At 38.6% G+C, this 20531-nt stretch overlaps 1 protein-coding gene across 3 annotated transcripts in view; it reads left to right on the top strand.

The window, feature by feature from the left end:
* LOC138172683 (complement C1q tumor necrosis factor-related protein 3) overlaps nt 1–14786 on the top strand; it is a 30966-nt gene extending 16180 nt beyond the window's left edge. For all 3 annotated transcript variants that reach the window (XM_069102416.1, XM_069102421.1, XM_069102428.1), the window contains exons 4-6: nt 2364–2493; nt 7364–7463; nt 10810–14786. In XM_069102416.1, coding sequence (XP_068958517.1) covers nt 2364–2493; nt 7364–7463; nt 10810–10969 — 390 coding nt within the window. In that variant the 3' untranslated portion in view covers nt 10970–14786. The remainder of the gene's footprint in view (nt 1–2363; nt 2494–7363; nt 7464–10809) is intronic.
* The last annotated feature ends 5745 nt before the right edge of the window (nt 14787–20531 follow it).

Here is a 20531-nt window from a genome sequence, read left to right on the forward strand (position 1 = left end):
TTGATGATTTCTAGTTTGGGGGAATTTCCTGGAAACATTGACTTAAATTACTTACTCAGAGTCACACAGTCAGTCTATGTCAGAAGCAGAACTTGAACCTAGGTCTTCCTGACTCCAAAGATATTAAACTCCCTTCCCACTGATCCATACTGTCTAATCATCTTGACTAAACTGACTTAGCATATTCTTTCCAAAGCCTCCAACCAAGAGAAGATGCCCTCAGAAGCTAACTGTGAGAGGGTCTCAGGCAGAAATCTAACTACTAGCTACTTTGCAGTTCTGCCTCTTTCCTTTTTTCCTACTGAAAAAACTTCAGACACTATTTCCCATCCTTTATGCTTCTTTACACTGCCATCCTCTCGGTCCAGGCCTTCTCATTTCAAGTCCAATGCTTATTCCATTAAGCCACATTGTCTCAGTTGAGCATATTTTGTTCATCAGAATGTTTTTTGGACATCATTTAATTCATTACCTTTTTGTGTGTCATAGACCCTTTTCTACAAATGGGTGAAGCCTACGGATCTCTTCTTACAATAATGTTTTTAAATGTATTAAAGAATACCTAAGATTACAAAGGAAACCAATTATAATAAAGTTATAATTTTTTAAAAGCTCCAGACACCAAGGTAATAACCTCAGATGTAAGAGGAACCTCTTAAAACTCATTTTAAGAAAACCTTTTTAATATCATAACTTTTGCAGAAATACATATTAGAACTGCCTAGACAAGGCTGAAATTGGCAGTGTATGCAAAAATCATTATTTTCTGGGTCTTTATTCTGGCTTAGAGATTGGTTTGCATGGTTACACTTCTGAAACAGAGCAGGAAAATCACTTTACTTTGTTGTAGTTGGAAATGTGGAACAATATCACTAGTGTATTAAAATTATTCCTTATAATTCCCTTTGAACTATTGAACTTATTGGAAATACAGAAGTTATTGAACTTCCATATTTTCATAAATGCTATATTTATACATGATTATAATCTATTATGGCACTCAATGTTGGTCTGTAAATGACATCTCTGATATTGATATAATATATAAACAAACAAAAACTGATTATATATTAATCTATGATCTGCATTGATAGGAGTGCCCACTTTGGTGAAATCACTTTGGTAGGTGCTGGAGATACAAAGATGAAATAAGACACATCCTGCCTTAAAGAGCTTCCAATTCTTACTGTATTTGTATAAAGCTTTATAATTTTCAAAAACTGTATCCTAGGAAGACAGTTTTCATGAAAGGAACACCCCATATGTATTAAATCAAGGTCATGTCCAAAAACAATTAAAGCCTTAAATGACAGTTATGATTTGATTGTTAAATTCTTGTGTTTAATTGTTTTTCAGTTGTGTCTGACTTTCTGAGCCCACTTGGAGTTTTCTTGGCAAAGATACTGGAGCAGTTTGCCATTTCTTTCTCCAGTTCATTTTACAGATGAGGAAACTGAGGCAAGCAGGGTTAAGTGACTTGCCCAGGATCACACAGCTAATGTTTGAGGCTAGATTTCAACTCAGGAAGATGAGTTTTCCTGACTCCAGGTCCAACACTCTATGCATTATGGAATCACCTAGCTTCCCTGTTAATTCCTACCCATCTTTTAAATCTCAAGTCAGATCATGATTTCCTTTCATGAAGCTTTCCTTCTTCCTCCTCACCTGCCCTAGTAGCAAACTCTCAGACCCCATGTGATGTTTTGCTCCTCTCTGATGTACTACTAATCAAGCGCACATCATTTCACACCATAGTTATTATGTTGGTATTTTAACTCCTGATAACCTGTGATCTCCCTGAAAAAGATTGTTTCTAGACTTTGTATTTCCACCAGAGTCAAGCCTGGCACCAATCTAGACTATATCTAACGCAGAAGGCATTTAGTAAATATTTTTTTGATAGAAAATAATACCGAACTTTGCTGCTAATCTTGGAATCACTGGACCTGGGTTCAATATCAGACTCTGCCACTCACTCCTTGGGTGATCTTAGATAAATTTCTTAACCTCTGTGGGCCTCAATTTCCTCATCTGTCAGATATAGGGGTTGGAGTTGAGGGAGCATGGGTTCCTTGATATATAATGATGGAATTGGAGTCAAAAAGACCCAAATTCAAATCCTGTCTCAGGCACTTCCTTGGCTATGTGTCTGTCCCTGGGCAAGTCACTTCCCTGCCCATGCCTCAGTTGTTCTTCTGTACAATTAGAGGATCTGGACTCCATGGCCTCTAAGTTCTCCTGATTCTAAATCCATGATCTTCTTAATTCAATAGCAGAAGAGAATAACTGAGAGGGGGTTGAGTCTCCTGGCTCCTTTTCATGTCACTCCTTTACCCATTCCTTAATCGAGACTGTTTCCACAGATTGCCTTCATGGCATCCATGGCAACTCACTTCAGCAACCAAAACAGTGGGATCATCTTCAGCAGTGTGGAAACCAACATTGGAAATTTCTTTGATGTCATGACTGGGAGATTTGGGGCCCCAGTGACAGGTGAGTTCATTCTGTTTTGTTTTTTAAAAGTCAGTGATACAGGAAGGAATTCTTTGTCTCAAACAGGCAAAAAACCCAAACAAACCAGTCTATTAAAATGGCTTTTTTGATGGGCCTCAACATAAAGGAATTTGGAGCTGACTATTAAATCACAGAAACAATCGCAGGATTTGAGTGGGAAAGGGGACATTTAAGGGGACGTCTAGGCCAGCCCATGACCCAAGAGGAATATTCTCTGTAGCAGAGGTGTCAAACACCTAGCACTCCTGAGACTGGCCGAACCAGATTAAAATATAATTGGGAAATGTTAAATATTAACAAAATAAAAATACAATAGGAGACAGATAATATTAATATGTCATTTTCTAAGTCAATATGTGACTTCAGGAATCCTTTTTGAGCTTGATACCAATGGTCCAGGGGTGGGGAACCCTTGGCCTTGAGGTCACATGTGGCCTTCTAGGTCCTTGGGTGTGACTTTTGACTGAGTCCAAGTTTTACAGAAAAAATCCTTTTATTAAGGGGATTTGTTCTGTGAAAGTTTAGACTCAGTCAAAGGCCTGAACTTGAGGACCTAGAGAGCCTCAAGTCTCAGGTTCCCCACCCTGGTCTAGTCTATATCATTCCTGACAAGTAAGTGGTCATCCTGCCTTTGCTGGAGACCCCCTAATGAAACCCTCTTGAGGAGGTCCATTCCAAAGATATCCAGCCCTCATCCTTCCTTGTAAAAGAGAAGCTCTCCCTCTGCCAAAGAGATGGGAAGCCAGTGATGGGTAGCCTTTAATTTCCTCCCAACCTATCAAAGCTATAAGGTAAATAATCAATCTCTTTCTCTCTTCCTCTCCCCCAACACCACCCCCACTACACTAGTGTTTATTTTTTCCCTTCCCGAGAATGAAGTTTTGCTTGTCTATTAAAGAACTTTCAATAACTCCTCATTGTCTGCTTAATTAAGCCTGAACTCCTTAGCCTACCTTGATCAAGTTACTTTATATCTTTAGATCTCTCTTAGCTCATTTGCAAAATGGGAGGGATGGATATATGATCCTTGGGATACCTTCCAATTCTAAAATTGATCTTTCTTGATTTTATCACCTACTATGTGACATTGGATCCAACTTTGCTCTTCATAAAATGGGCAAAAGAATACCTGCATCACTCTTTTCATGGGATTGTGGCAAACAGAGGTGTGACTAGAGTAGATTGGGGACTTTATTCACAGAAGAGAGAATTAAGAAGCTAACAGGAAGTGCCATCCTAGAAAATGTTTAGCTGGTTGGTGTAGTGGATAGTGTGCTAGGCCTAGAGTAAAAACTGACCTCAGACATTTCTTATCTGAGTGACCCTAGGCCTCTACCTGCCTAAATCTTCCTATCTATAAAATGGGTCTAACAATAGCACCTCCTCCCAGATTGTTGTGAGGATAAAAAGATATAAAAATGCTAGTTATTATCCTCTTCTACCCGCGCCCCAGCACTGGCTGTGGTAGCCTTAATTTAAGGCGTTCCTCCTCCCCGGGAGCGTGCTTCCATTCTTCTCAGCACATCCAATGTGAGCCTAATCTCTTTGTCCGCTCACCTTAACACTTGTTCCAGGCGCAAAATATGGCTAGTAATGGCAGGGATTAAAAGAGATGCAATTCAATTACACTAAAGAAGCATTTATTAAATGTCATTATCAGTCATATAGCTATCATCATTCTTTCAATCTTATTTAGCCCTTTAAAAAGCCTGCAGAGCTATCCACTGCCTTTTCAGATGTGGGCTTAGCCCATTATAAAGTCATCCAATGCACCCCAGTCTGCCAAAGTAACATGGGTAACCTTGGACTGTGGCTGCCTGGAAAATACTTCTCCCCTTCCCCCACCCCACCCCAGCCCATGCATTGACATATATACAGATGTTAACGAGATTTCCTTCTTAGCCTCAAAGCTACGCTTTTATTTTCTTCTCCTTAGTTTGCTGGAAGGATTTTAGAGTCCAGCTCTTATAATGTTTCTGTTCATTTTTAATTAATGACATGGAATTAAAGAAAGCCCTAAGCTTTTTGAGGAAAAAAATCAGTTCTTTGGTACATTTTCAGTTCGTTTAGAAAAGACAGTGATCTAGATTTGGATTTGTTCTATCGTGTCCAGCTCTTCATGACCCCATTGGGAGTTTCTTGGCAGAGATACTGCAGTGGTTTACCATTTCCTTCTCCAGCTTATTTTACAGATGAAGAAACTGAGGTAAACAGGGTTAAATGACGTGCCCAGGGTCACACAGCTAGTAAGTGCCTGAGGCCAGCTTTGAACTCATGAAAAGAGTCTTCCTGACTCCAGGTCCAGCACTCTGTGCACTATGGCGCCACCTAGCTGCCCAGGTTTGGAGTAACAGGACCCTATCGTTTGATGTATTGTAGGCTTGATGGTGTGTGGTTGCACACGATGTGACTTTCCAACACTCAAGAAGAAAATACACCAATAATATTTCTTTTGAGATTATGTATAGATTGTTTGTGCTATATGGGATTTTTGATCCCCTTTAGTACAACCTCCTCATTTTCCAGAGGTAGAAACTGAAGCCCAGGATGATGATCTGCCCAGAGTTTTACAAGGCTTAGGATCCTAAACACTGCACATCCCATTGCTTCAGGGCTCCTCGTTCTGGTCTAAGACCTACAAAGCCTTAAGTCATCCAGTCCCTTATTAGCAAATAATTCCTAGGTGCTTGTGGGGCTATGAGATCTCCATTGCCAGACTCAAGCCCGTTCACTTAGCTCACCCTGAGAAAGAATCAGTTTATCAGAAGCATCAATTCTGCAAAAGATGCTGGGGCAGGAGTTTGTCTGCAAATACCAACAATTACCTTGTAATGAGCATGGCATTATAATAAAATAGAGTTCTATTCCCTTTCCCCCAGATGAGTCAGGGTCTGCAGAAAATAATCAAAAGAGGTGAACTGATTAGTTAAACAGAAAACAAAACTGCCTTAAAGAGGGTTTTTTCCCCCTCTAACTTTTTCTATTCCCAAGGAGAAAAACCTTTTCTAGATATGCCCCTAGCAGCAGAACAACAGTCAGTCAATAAACATTAATTAAATGCCTACTATGCGCTGCCCTAGGCAGCACTGTGCTAAACTCTGTGGGTAAAAAAAAAGGTAAAATACAGTCTCTGCTTCAAAGGAGCTCACAGTCCAATGGAGGAGACAATATGTAAATGATTATGTACAGACAAGCTACAAACAGGATAAACTGGAAATAATCAACATTAGAAAGATGCTAGAAGAGAATTGTGGAAAAAAAAAAACCCCTGTAGAAGGTAGCAATGGAGCCTTTTCCAAAAGATCTTCTAACTTTTCCTTGATATTTTTCTAGTTAGCAATAGCAATTGATTCACTAAAAGAAAGGATAGCATTTTTGTGTTAATAAATTCCCAAAGAGCAAACAGGCCCTTATAAACTTTATGAACTGGAGAATAGAAATGCAGAGGCCAGACCTTATGAATGTATTGCAGTAGTCAAGGTTTCACTGGCGTCAGTGAAACTAGACACTTTGGAGAGGAAGGCAGAAACATAAATAAACAGACATCAAGCACATTCCTTTTCCTTATGGATCTTATAATTGAAAAGGGGGTGCCACACATACAAAAAATGACTTAAGGACATTTATCAAACCATCTAATGATGATAGCAGGCCTTCAAAAAGGGACCTGCTAGAAATTGGTTCTCTCTACCTAGGTCTAACATGGAAATCCAATGAGCATATCTTAAGCATGTCCCTTGTTCTTGCCTGATTCAAGTATATTACATATGTTTTCTTTTTTCCTCCTTTTCTTATCGTAAACTTATCAAACCCTGAAAATAGATGACCAAGCGTCACAGGAGTTATACACCAATTGTTCACTCTGAAAATACCAAAGAACTCACAGAGGTGGCATACCAACTTTTAACTCTGGAAAAAAACAAAACCCAAAGAGCTCACAGAGATTATAGACAAAAAACCTTCTTTATTCCATTGGAGGAGGGGAAACCAGACATGTGTGCAGCTAGAACTGAGGAGAGCCCAAGGCAGCGAGGCTAAGCCTTAATACATATAGTTGTGGCTAGACAAAGAACTAAGCAGTTAGATATGCTAGCAACAATGAGGCAAATTTGCCTAGTGAGGAAAAGTCTGTTCCTAGCAGGGTTTCGTGACTGGAATGTGGTTTCTGCAGGTGCTTGTCCAAACTCAAAGACCACCCGGGGCTGGTATGAGCTAATTCTGTGATGTAGTTGCAGCAGAGTTTATCCAGAGGGTGAGTGCGAAAGATTGTTGTTAAGTCAAGCTCAGGGCACAGCTTGCTTGCTGGGCCTTAGCTCTGGAAAACAAGGTGTCTCCTAATAGTGAAAAAAGAGAGAAGTTAAATGAGAGGAGTGGTCTTGGAGTGGGGGTCCTGACAAACTTAGTAATGCTCAATAAACACAAAGATTTCAATATAGAAAGAAGAAGAAAAGAAGAGGGCTGCTGAAATCATAAACATGACACAGGTGGGAGGCTCAATGGATAGAATGCTAGCTCTGGAGTCAGGGGGAGCTGAGTTCAAATTTGACCTTAGACCCTAGCTATGTAATCTTGGACAAATCACTTAACCTCTGTTTGCCTTAATCCACTGTAGAAAGAAATGGCAAACCACTCCACTCTCTTTGCCAAGAAAATCCCATGGTCCACCAGGTTATGAAGAATCAAACATGACTGAACAATAACACAATATTAAATTTAACAAGATAATAATAAAATTGCCCTGTCACGTTCCCTTCTGAACTTTTTGTTTTCTTCTGGGTAACTAAAAAAAATCTTGATGTTTTTCCTTTTTTTTTTTCACCATCTGCATCACTTTCTGTACCTTCTCCAGGGGTCTATTTCTTTACCTTCAGCATGATGAAGCACGAAGATGTGGAAGAAGTATATGTGTACCTGATGCACAATGGCAACACAGTCTTCAGCATGTACAGGTACCTGGCTTTTCTCATCCAGGCCCTGCTTGATATAAGGAACTAGATGGGGTTTGGCATAAGGGTTTACAGAGAGTCTGTCTTGTCAAGACGTGGCTCCTCTTTTCCCAGAGCTTCTGCTTGGTAGGTCTATGCAGGCATGCCTATGTCTGTGGGGACTTAAACCTCTCGAGAATAGCCCCGTTGAAAGTCCTAAGCATAAGTGTACTGGAGCCAGCTTTGACTGCTCGGAAAGGTCAGTTAAATTTTCAACACAAGCACTAATTCCTTGGAAATCAGCAAACATCACAAATCAGGGATTGGTGTATTGTTTTGTTGATTGTCAAGACTTTTTAAGAATCCTGGGGAAAGTGTAAATAATGCAGATTAAACTTACAAGTGTCTTCATTAGACATCCTCTCCTCACCACCCCCACCTCTGCCACCCCCTGTTGACTGATGCTGACACACTTCTGGTTTTGAGGTAAAGAATCCACTAAACTTGTGCAAAGTTTGACAGCAACTACTAATGGCCCCATGAGTAAATGGCAAATGAAGAGTTACTAGTTAATGGTGACACATTTTGTCATAAAAAGTATTGGATTTGGGGTGGCTGGGTGGCGCAGTGAATAGAGCACCAGCCCTGGAGTCAGGAGGATCTAAGTTCAAATCTGGCCTCAGACACTTAACACAAAACTAGCCATGTGACCTTGGGCGAGTCACTTAACCCCAATTGCCCTACCTTCCCCACTGCAAAAAACAAACAAATAAACAAAAGTATTGGACTTAGAGGGGGATGTGGGAAAACTGGATGCAAGTCCCAGTCCTGTTACATGTAAGTAGCGTGACTGTGGGCAAGTCCTTTCATCTCTACCTCTGTTCTCTCTATTAAATAGGGATAATACCACTTTAAAAATATTTATTGGTAATACCACTTGTAAACAAAGAGACTAGCAGAAATGCTAGTTATTAGCTATTTAATTATTACAATTACAATTATTACAATTTCTCATTTTATGTATCTTTCTCTGTCTTCATTTCCTTTTCCTTCATTTTCTAGCTCTCTTTCCCTATTGAAAAACATTTATATATTTTCTTTCCTCCATTTCTTTTCCTTCTCCCTTGACAAAGCCATAGGGCTTCCAGTCTGGCCTTCCCCCCCACCCCTACCGGGCACTCAGGGTTAAAGTGACTGCTGGGGCCTGAATTGGAAGATGATGGGCTTCAAAGTTAGGTGTCCCTCCATGTTGGCCCCAGTGCTAATAGGCCCTCAGGGGCACCTGCAAGTGCCAGAGTAAAGTGGGTGCTATGGGTCAAAGGCCAAGGACTTGGTCCAGGATGATTGCCTTGAACCTGCCAACCTAGCTCCAGAGAAACTCCAGGCTTCCAAGAAGGATGATATGGTGTTTTGTTTACATTTTAGAGAGAACTCGATTCAACAGTTCAATCCAAGAAACATTTATTAAGGTCTACTAAATGCCAGACATGATATTAAGCAATTGGGATACAAATGCCAAAAGCAAAATACACCAACAGTCCCTTATTTTAATGGAATTTCCATTCAACTGGGGCAACTTATGCAGCTAACCATAATTCAGCATAATTTGAGGCGGGAAGGAGGGGAAGGGGAGATGGATGGGGAAAGACTTCAGGAATGCTGTAGCACATAAGCAAAGACTACCAGGAAGAGAAAGATTCTGAAAAGTAGAGATAAGGAGAAGATGCAAGTACCAGGGGCCATAACGTTCAATTCATTGCAGGCATTCCTAGTACTGCTTAAGAGTGGGCTCTCTTGAGGCATCTAGGTGATACACCGTGAACAGAGCACTGAGCCTCGAGTCAGAAAGAACTGAGTTCCAATTTGACTTCAGATGCTAGCCTCTGTGACTCTGGGAAAGTCACTTAAACTCTGTCTGCCTCGATTTCCTCAACTGTAAAAAAATATCACCTACCTTTCAGGGCTGTTGTCTGGATCAAATGAGTTACTTTTTGCAAAGTATTTAAGAAGTGCCTGTTTCCTTCCTTCTTGAAATGGACCAGTCCTATTTAGGGCTGGATTATAAGAAAATCTTCTTCTGAGTCTTCCTTTATTTAGTTGCTAATTCTTCTCAATTTTATCTCCATAGCATCTCTCACATTCACCCCCTACTTCCCCTCACATATCTCCTACCCCAGTTAAGAATCGAATCACCTCCCAATCTGATTATTTAATGGCCTCCAACTTCTTTTCCTATTTCAATTCTCTCCGATCTCTAATCTTTCTCTCTATAGCTGTCAGATTGATTTTCCTAAAGTACAGATCTGTCCATGTCACTTCCCTGCTCAGTAAACTCTGGTGGCTTCCTATTAGCTCTAGTATCAGATACAAACTCCTCTGACGTTTAAAACTCTTTACAACCTGGCTCTAAGCTACCATTCCAGACTTAACCAAACTCTTTGGTACATCCACCTTAGCCTTCTTGCCATTTGTCTCTCATCTCCATGCCTTTGCACAGGCTGTCCCCCCTACCTAAAATGCCCTTCCTTTTTATCTCCAGCTCTTAGAATTCTTAGTTTCCTCCAGAGTTCAGATCAAATTCTTTCTCTTACCTATTTGCTAATCTCTTGCTAATGATCCCCCAAATTGCCATAATTTCATACATATTTGTCTATTCATACAAATGATCTATTTCATACATATTTTGCATATAATTATTTTTAAATATTATGTGCACACACTCCCTCCCTCTATAGACTGTAAGTGTATTGTAGGAAGAGACTTTTTCATTATGTCATTGTAACACTCGTTCCTAACACAGGGCCAGGCTCATAGTAAGTAGTTATTATTAATTCTGGCTGTTGTCTTGATTTTTTAATGTTTTTTTATGTCCTATTCAGTGTAGGATGACTACACTGAGTCACCTGGCACTTCTTTCGACACTAAGCCTACTCCCTCATTAGCAGCTTTGTGCTACTCCATTAGACTGGGGTGTATTTCTGAGAGGGAACAATCATATTTTGGTGTTTCTTTGCAAGCTTCCCAAGAAATGTGTCATAAAAAAGCAAGTGCCTAATATTATTCATTCTTCTCTGTGCCAAAGAATGAAACAAGTTAATACATTACTTATACTTTCTCCTGTAAAGAAATATTGAAATTATTTCTGATATAAAATTGAAATAACTGTGTGCTATGACTCAGAAGCCAAAACTCTTTCCTGTAAATCAAAGTATTGGAAAGTTACAACATAGGACAATTTCATGGCTTTTTTTTTTTCACTTCAACTGATGCCTTGAGAAAACTGCCAAGTTTTTCTTGTGAACTGGTCTATATGGGAGGGTTGCTTTTTGAAATGCCAAATGACAATACGATCTCACCTTTTCCTCCATAGCTATGAATCAAAAGGAAAATCAGATACATCAAGCAACACTGCGGTGCTGAAACTGGCCAAGGGGGATGAGGTTTGGCTGCGGATGGGGAATGGGGCTCTGCATGGAGATCACCAACGCTTCTCCACATTTGCAGGCTTCCTGCTCTTTGAAACTAAGTAAAATAAAAAGAAGAAGAAGAAAAAGAAAAAAAAAACATCTGCATGGGGGGCGGGGAAGTTTTGTTGTTCAGGGGTGATAATTCTTATGATATTTCTTATGGTCTGAGGAAGATTTGAGAGTTGTGAAATAACACATCAGGATCAAGAGAAATAGTTCTGATACTTCACACGGACAAGCATCATCATAGGCAGCCACTATAGATTTAGGGACTCAGGATGATACACAGCCAACCTGTGAAACAGTCACTAAAGACAGTCTGTACTAAAATGCTCTGCATCTTAATCATATTCCACAAAACATCTAAAAGAGAATTCCTTTTTGCCAGGGGGTGGGGGACAGAGAAGATTGTTTAAAAGTTATCTGGCAAGAGCTTTAAGGGTCAATCTATCTCATCTGAGGCCTTCAGACTGATGGTTTCAATATAAGCCAATGCTTGTCATAATCATGTAGATACTTGCCTAGACAAACTGGTCCTAAGTAGGCTCCTAGTAAATAGACAAGGAAAATAGAAAGTCCTTAAGGATTAACTCCTTTGAAGATTCGATATCAAGCTATAAGATGCTGCTGTGAGATCAGAAGTGAACTTGGTGCTCATGTACCCTGCTAGATTAGGTTATTCTTAAGAATCAATCAATAAATTCTTATTAAGGACCTACTATGTACGATAGGCACTGTGCTCAGTGCTAGAGATGCAAAGAAAAAAATGAAACAATTATGGAAAGATGAATCTAAATGTAAATTAAGGAAGAAGTGGAAAGAGTTTTACCAATGAAAATCTGATATTATCTAATAGGATTCTGTTGGGGGTGGGGAGAGTATTGATTAGCATAGCTCTTCAAAGACTCAGATTCTGGCACATAGAAGCCAGACCTTACATTCTCATGAAACAGTAACTTAGTCTAACACTGAAGAGAGTAATCTTGATGACCTAGCTTTTATACAGGAGTTGGGGGTGCAGGGATTGGGGAACAGATTTTTCATGTTCCAATGACTTTTCTAGAAACTGAGTCTGGGAAGTATTTTGAATAACTGAATGTCGAGATTCCAAGTCATCCCTTGACTTCTGACGGTCTAAGGTGAGAAGGAGAGAAGATGGCAACAATTGAGATGGAACTGTGTGAGACCAAAAGACTAAACTATAGGAGAAAGAGTAGGGGCTTTGGTATTGATGGGGGTTGGAGCCATAGGAAGCACCAAGACTCTCAGGATCTACATGCCAGGCAATTTGGCAGATTCAGGGAAGGTCCATCAGGTAGTGACTTTTTGATCTTGTGGACTGCTAATCAATGAATATAGCATAGCTGTTTAAGAGTCTTAACCATTTTTAACCTCACATTCTTCATTTATAAGACAAGGGGATTAGACTGGATGGCATCTGATATCCCTTCTAGTCCTAGCCCTACAATACTATGAAGATAATTCAAGGTAGCTTTTACTAGGACTCTTAATGTAGCAATATTCTTCTTCTTCTTTTTTTAAGCAATTGGGGTTAAATAACTTGCCCAAGGTTACACGACCAGTTATTTTGTGTGGGTGTTAAGTATCTGAGGCTGGAACTGATCCCGGGTCATCCTGACTCCAGGGCCGGCACTCTTACTCACTGCGCCACCTAGCTGCCCCTAGCAATATTATTCTAAAAATATTCTCAATGCCTCATAATCATTTAATTTCTGTTTTTTTTCTTTAAATAATTTTCTTTAAATTTTTTTACTGATATCATTTAACATCACCTTTATTTCTAACTAGATCCTTCCCTCTTCTCCCATTCATTGAGCCAAAGTTTATAACAAAAAAAAGAAGAAAGTTGATCAAAACTAACTCAGTTCCCTTTTAAAAATTAAAAAAGAAAAGAGAACATTTCTAGACCAAAAAATTCTCTTTTTATGGGGTTGCAGGTTTTAAAAAGGATCTTTACATTGTTCAGACCTAGGACCATCATATAATATTTCTGATGTTTGACTCTTTAGTCTTAGGTTTGGCATCCTTCCAAAGGAATTTTTTTTAAATTAGGAATTGATGCTGGGGACTCTAGTCTAGGAAATCAGATAAGAGAAGCAAGCATACAAGCTTGCATCCAGTCTCTAGATACCGCAGGTAACATAACTCTAAAAGGTTTTGTTTTTTACACAATATCACTGATAACCACTGCAAATTTATATCCTTTCCATATATAACTATTCAAGGACCTCCTTCATCTACATTCAAAGCATATGCATTTGCTTTCAAGAACATTTAAGACATGGTGCCACAGACTTTGAAAGCAATGTCAAAGACTCCCAAATGAGCTGAAGGACAGCATTGTACTGATTTTCAAAGGGACTATTTTGAAGAAAGTAATAGTTATTTATGTGTATAAGTTCTGATTTTTTAAAATTTAGTCACATTAAGTAACAGTCACAACTTGTTCTGTGCATGCTTTAGAACAACCAATGTGCTGGGCATGATGGGGTATCCCTTGCTGCTAGGGAAGCAGTCGCTTGAACTCAGAAATTCTGAGTTGCAGTGGACTAAGCTAAGCAGATGTCCAAACTAAGCCTAAGACCAATATAGTGAGCCTCCTGGAAAATGAGGTGGCCTTTAAGTAAACCAGTCTAGGTCAGAAACAGAGCAGGACAAAGTTCTCAGGTCAGTCAGAATGGGCACTATACTTCTAGCCTAGGTTATATAAGGATATTTAGCCTAACAAATGATAATAATAACTATAAGTGAAAATTTAAAAAAGAGATCAGGAGGATGACGAGGTACACAGATGAGTACTGCAGAAATGCAGCATCGCAGAATTTGAGAATTATAAGGGGCCTTAGCAGCCATCTAGCCCGATCTACACCAGAAAAAGAATCCTCTCACTGCAGTATCTCAGATAAAACCTAGGAGAATGGTCTGAAAACTCTGCTCTAGCCAGGACATACATGTATTTGAGTTATCCTCTAATTATTCTTTGGGCTTGACCCTAGTACGCAATTATCACTCCATATAGTCCGACTGGACTCATCCCAAGAATTGTGGCAACAAGGAGGTAAAAGCAACTTGATACATACATTCCTGAAAACCTCTACATAACTCAGAAGTTGTCAAATTGAAGAGAAATTTAAATTCTTTTTTTGAGAACTTTAAGGAGTCCTTGAGTGAATTCTTTTTTAAAGTGAAAAAACAAACCAGACCCTACCTTATTTTTGAATACATCTAGATTTTATTTTTTTTTTAAATCAGGGTATGCTTTTATTTCTTACTGGGGGGAAAAACGCAAAGCTGGCTTCCCCAGCTGTGGCCTTAAAACCAATAACAGCTCCATGGACCTGCTGTCTACAACTATTGGACCATATCAGGGTTATCCCAGTAACCTTCCTAATGTCCTTTGCTATATTATGCCCTTTGAGTTTCCAGATAGACTAATTAAATATTTTTAAAATCTTTCCTTTGACCCATAAAAATGTGCATGTCCTCTCTTCATCTATATATGATGATTTTTAAAGTGAAGGCATACTAGCCATAATAAACTTGACATAATATTTTGTGAATTTTTCCATACCAATACTATAGAATATTTTCTTATGAATTTATTGTCAACCAAAGTAGTAAGAGGCTCCACAGAGCTCCAAGGATAGGAATAAAATGCCTTAGTGGCATTTCAGGCTGCCTCCAAAAAAAACCTTGGAAGCACATTCATGATAAACTTGGGCTACAAATGTTATGAACCAATAATATATAGCAATGCATGTCAAGTAAATAAATATCAACACACACTAAATACTGTGTTCCATTTTTGTTAAGTATACTATTTCTTGATATTCTAAATAAACACAGCTATAAAACCTGGTGACTATAGCATTGTTTATTTTACATTAAAATAATCCAAGTGCAGGATGTAACCAGGTACCACAGCTGTACCTGTATAGGTGTAGAGACAGGTCTTGGGAGAGAGGTTCCCATTCTAAAATAACTACAGATCACTATGCTATTTTTAGCACATAGTTGAAACATAATAAATGTTGATTTTTTAAAATTGTAACTTAATTCGTTGTATTTGTGAGTTTGTTGGTTTCAAGAAGAGGTTAGTTAATACAGTCAGTTCTCAACTTTTGAGGGTATAATGTTCCTAGAAAACTGCAAAAGTGAAAAATGCAATGTTGATCCATTGAACCTATGGGTAATAGGAGCTTAGGTTCCTGCAACCACCAAAAACTAATCTTTCACTAGAGATTTCTGAAAATGCACTTTTCTGCATATAATTCTTTATAATAAAACATTAAATTTTATAATATACACTTTTCCCAACACAGTAACCATGAAATAACCCATAAACTGTAGTACTTAAAAATAAAATTGCTAACATGCAAAACATTTTTCTCACTAGTAATTCCTTAGAATTTTGTGAACTTTTGTCCTAACATCTCAATAAAAACAAACATTGATTTCAGACAATATTCACTTTTCATAACACATGAAATCTACAGTACCATACATACTGTATAGCAAATAGAGATTTTAAAACTAAAACATTTTTTAACCTGATTCTTAACTTCTACTCTGTCAGATGATGGTATGAAGGCTGTAGTTATATGCTGTAAATGCCCTTTGAAAACCTAGGGAGAATTTGCTGGGTCTTTAGTTGCTGCTGTTGGAAGACACTGAGACTGGTGAAGTCTTAACATCACCTCTGATACTCAGTCCTTCATGGCATTGGAGCTAGCGAAGGATACACCAGCTTGACCAGATTAGTGGGAGCATAACTGCAACATGAAACTTGAGTTTTAAAGGCAAACAATGGAAAAAAGCAACAAATGCATGGGGAACTCTTTATTTTACAAGAGTGGGTGGACAAGAACAGTAGGGTCCCTAGCAGCATACAAGCTGCTCCCCAAACTTGAGTGAGTCGTGCCTTTAATTTTTTTTTTCTCTGCTGTGCATAGCCAAGAATGTATGCAGTTGCCAATACAAAAGTGAAAATGAGGTTACTAATAAAATCACACAAATGCTTGAAGCTGAGAAAGTTAAGCATGTGAATGCTGAAGATTGACTATAGCTGTATCAATATGGAATTGGGGGTGAGACATTAGAGAGGAGAGTGAACCCCTGCTAGGAGAGAGGAAAGGACTGAAAGACGATCTTTAGTTACTTAATAGTAGTGTGCTTCAGACTAGCTTTGTTTATATATAGCCTTGCTCCTCTCTCAATTTCTCACCTTCAGACATTTTCTCTGACTTTGAAGTATTATACTAAAATACAAACATTATCTGGGAAAGGACCAATTACATAAACTACCATTAAGGGATTAAAATCGAGTGAGTTTAGTATGTAAAAATAATTGTAAATGAAGGAATATCACATTTTTTGAAAAACCACAATTGCATATAAACATAAGGCCAATGGAAATATACATGATGGATTGTGGGCAGTTGTTCTTAGCTAGGGGAGTCCCCTGGTATTTTAGGTCTGATACTGGAATGAAAAGAAACTCTCATATATCACTTAATAGTTAACACAAGGTGATTTACTAGACCACAGCAGGAGAGGGATACTCTACAAGCCACTACATTAAGAAAACCCTGAGGGGTGGCTAGGTGGTACAGTGAATAGAGCACCAGCCCTGGAGTCAGGAGGACCTGAGTTCAAATGTGGCCTCAGACACTTAATACAAAACAAACCATGTGACCTTGGGCAAGTCACTTAACCCCAATTGCCTTACCTTCCACCCTCCAAAAAGAAAAAGGAAAAAGAAAGAAAAGAAAACCCTGAGTTGGTTTAGTTGAGCATCAGACAGCACCTGGGGCTACTCAGTTTTGTACTTAGGTAGCTGTGAAGGGATGTTAATATTGCCTGAGCCTTTAGTCTTATTAGCCAATTAAGCGTTGAGGACTAGCCTAGCTTGCATGAGGAATAGATATTAGGATATTGCTCCCATCACTGTAAATCATGTGGGGGAAGAGAGAGACAAAGAGAGGGAGTGGGGGAGGTAGCCTTGAAATACATATACATATATATATGTATATGTACAGATACATAGAAAGACCTCTAGAGCAAAGGGTAGATACTCTATATGGAAGATTTATGGAAAGACATGGATAAGAATCACACAAAATATAAAGGTTGCAACTTATACCAACAGATGTGACCATTAAGAATACAGGACCCATCAAATTATTCAAACAAATTATTAATCACAATTAAATTATTAACTATAATTTAATATTTATATAAATTATTCAAACAAATAACTAATCATAATTACTCATAATTAAACTATTAGTTTAACTATGAGCAATATGACCTAAAGAAAAGATCAAAATGCCTTAATCGAAAAAACACTAACTTTTAGGTCTCTGCCAAATGAAGAATAGTATTTTCCAACCTCTCTTATAGACTTGATGTGAAGATGAAATGAGAAAATGGGTATGAAAACATTTTGAAACATTAAAACCAGTAAACAAATTCAAGCAATCAGTATTAATAAGATTGTTTTATAATCATATGGAAAGAGGTTTGGAATGGGGACAGCACATGAGACTACTAAGTTTTGAAAGGAGAGTCAGACAAAAATGCACAGCATGAGGCAAGGAATGGGAAAAGCTTGTAATAGACCCAAGGAGGGCAGTCAGATAGGAGAGTAAGGTGGTAAGCAGACATTTGGGGACTGGACTGGAGGTGGTAGGTTTGGAAGTGGGGTGGGAGTTGAAAAGGAGAAGAAAGTTCAGGGAGTAGAGGTTCGGCTTTGTAGTTTTCATGGGGTCAGCCCTGTTCAGTCAGCAAGCAATTTTAAAGCACCTCCTATATGTATGCCAGGCACTAACTTAAAAGTGCCTGCCTTAATGGAGTTTACACGACAAAGTTTAAAATCCTGGATTTGAAAAACAGAATAGTAATTAGTTGTACAGTAACTTTGTCTATGTTTATACTTCAATGTATTTTTCTCCTGGTGCAACATTGTAGACATCCACCTTTTGCAATAGTATTAAACCCTTTAACAGGAATGTCCTGGGCCAAAGGGAGGACAGTGAGTATTTTTTTTTCTTACATAATTCTAAGAGAATTCTCCCCACCTCCCAACCCAACCAACCAGAGAGCTAGACTGAAAGATTAAAATGTACTACTGTACTGCCGCCTAGTGAAAAGTTCATTAAAAAGGAAAGAAAGACCCAAAGACTCCAGCTTCTGGGATAAGAACTCACTATTCGACAAAAACCTGCTGGTAAAACTGGAAAATAGTATGGCAGAAAGTGGGCATAGACCAATATCTTACACCGTATACCAAAATAAAGCCCAAATGGGTACATGGTTTAGATATAAAAGCTGCTACTATAAGCAAACTGGGAGAGCAAGGAACAGTTTACCTGTCAGATTTATGGAGAATGGAAGAATTTATGACCAAACAAGAGAGAGAGAACATTATGAAATGTAAAATGGTTCATTTTGATTACATTAAATTGAAAACTTTTTGTATAAAGTCAATGCAACCAAGCTTAGAAGTGAAGCAGAAAATTGGGAAATAATTTTTGCAACCAGTATCTCTGATAAAAGCCTCATTTCTAAAATATATAGAATACTTAGTTAAATTTATAAGAATATATCATTCTTGGGGCAGCCAGGTAGCACAGCGAGTAAGAGCACCGGCTCCAGTGTTGAGAAGACCTGGAGATCGAATCCCGGGCTCAGACACTTAGCACCCACCCAGGAACACCTGGTTGTGTAACCTTGAGCAAGTTACTTAACCCCAATTGCTTAGGGGCGGCCAGGTGGCTCAGTGAGTAAGAGCACCGGCTCCAGTGTCGGGATGATCTGGATCAAATCTGGGCTCAGATACTCAGCACCACACCCAGAAATAATAACTGGTCGTGTAAACTTGAGCAAGTTACTTAACCCCAATTGCTTTAAAATAAAAAAGAATATATCATTCTCCAATTGGTAAATGGACAAAGGATATGAACAGGCAGTTTTCAGAGGAAGAAATTAAAGATATATATATATATATAGTCATATGAAAAAAATGCTCTATATCACTTGATTAGAGAAATGCAAATCAAAACAATTGTTAGGTACCACATTACACCCGTCAGATTGGCTAACATGAAAAAATAGGAAAATTATAAATGCTGGAGAAGATGTGAGAAAATTGGAACACTAATGCATTGTTGGTGGACTTAGGAACTTATCCAATAATTTTGGAGAACAATTTGGAATTATGCCCAAAGGGCCATAAAACTGTGCATACTTTTTAACCCTGCAGTACCACTTTTAGGGTTGTATCCCAAAGAGATCATACACATGGGAAAAGGACAGAGTGGGTGAGTATGGGCCTAATTCAGGGACCAGGGATCCTGGTGGACTTTTATCTCCCCACCACGGCTGGTGCCCTTTCTGCTCCTATGATCACAATTGTCCGTTCCTATTAGAACTGAGATTTTAAAAAATGATTATTTTCCTTTTCAGTATCATATTTTTAGACTGTTTTGTCTCTATCTAATAAAGGCAATAACTGAACTTGTGATAACAGTAGTCTTTTAAATGGCTAATAACATAAATGTATTTGTTCCCCAGGTGAAAATTACTTTGTATTTTATTATCAGACAGCAGCTGCCTGGGGACTCAGCTCTGAAAGAATAAAAGAATAGAGGATATGATCTTTTTAGCAACTGACAAAAATGTAATTGAAGGGAAGTGTGATTTCTTAAGTCAAAGCTTGTCTGCTCACAGAACAATAGGCCCAAGACTGGTGATGAAAAGTGATATGGGGCTGAGTCTGATCTTAGTGCCTTGCAGTAGGAAGCTTTATTTCATGGAGTAAATGATCATTTCCTACAAAGACTCATTCTCAGGAAGGCAGTGTGGGACAGTGGAAGAACAATAGATTTGAATATCCCAAACCAACTTTCTTTCCAAGGCTGTCACCTTAGGTAATCAATCAACAAATATCTATTATGTACCAGGTACTAGGGATACAAATACAAATGACCTGATCTCTCAGGGTCCCAGTTTCACTATCTACAAAATGAAGGGGTTGTATTAAATGACCTCTAAGATTCCTTCCAATTCTAAATATACCATCCTCTAATATGGTATCTGCCTTCTCCATCCACTGTTATATCACAGTCAGAAGCTGTCTGAGGTTTGTTACTGACAATCAATTAAAAAGTATTCATTTAGCACCTACTATGTGCTAAACACTGGGGACAGAAGTACAAATAATGAAATAATATCTACTTGCAATAATGGTTTAGTTGTTTTTCAGTCATGTCTAATTCTTTGTGACCCCATTTGGGGTTTTCTTGGTCAAGATACTGGGGTGGTTTGTCATTCCCTTCTCCAGCTCATTTTGCAGATGGGGAAACTAAGGCAAACAGGGTTAAATGACTTGCCTAGCGTCACCCAGCTAATAAGTATCTGAGGTCAGATTTGAACTTAGGAACAAGAATCTTCCTGACTCCAATCCCAGGACTCTGTCCATTGCACCAACTAGCTTACTTACACATAGACACACACACAATATTAATTACATACGGTGTCCTAATGGGAGAAACAAATCCATATATCTATAGCATATTTCTCAACCCTAAAATTTGTCCATTCT

This window comes from Petaurus breviceps, unplaced genomic scaffold (genome assembly GCF_028583685.1).
Source record: "Petaurus breviceps papuanus isolate PSGF00001 unplaced genomic scaffold, PetGlider_PUasm1.0 129, whole genome shotgun sequence".
Taxonomy (NCBI): Eukaryota; Metazoa; Chordata; class Mammalia; order Diprotodontia; family Petauridae; genus Petaurus; species Petaurus breviceps.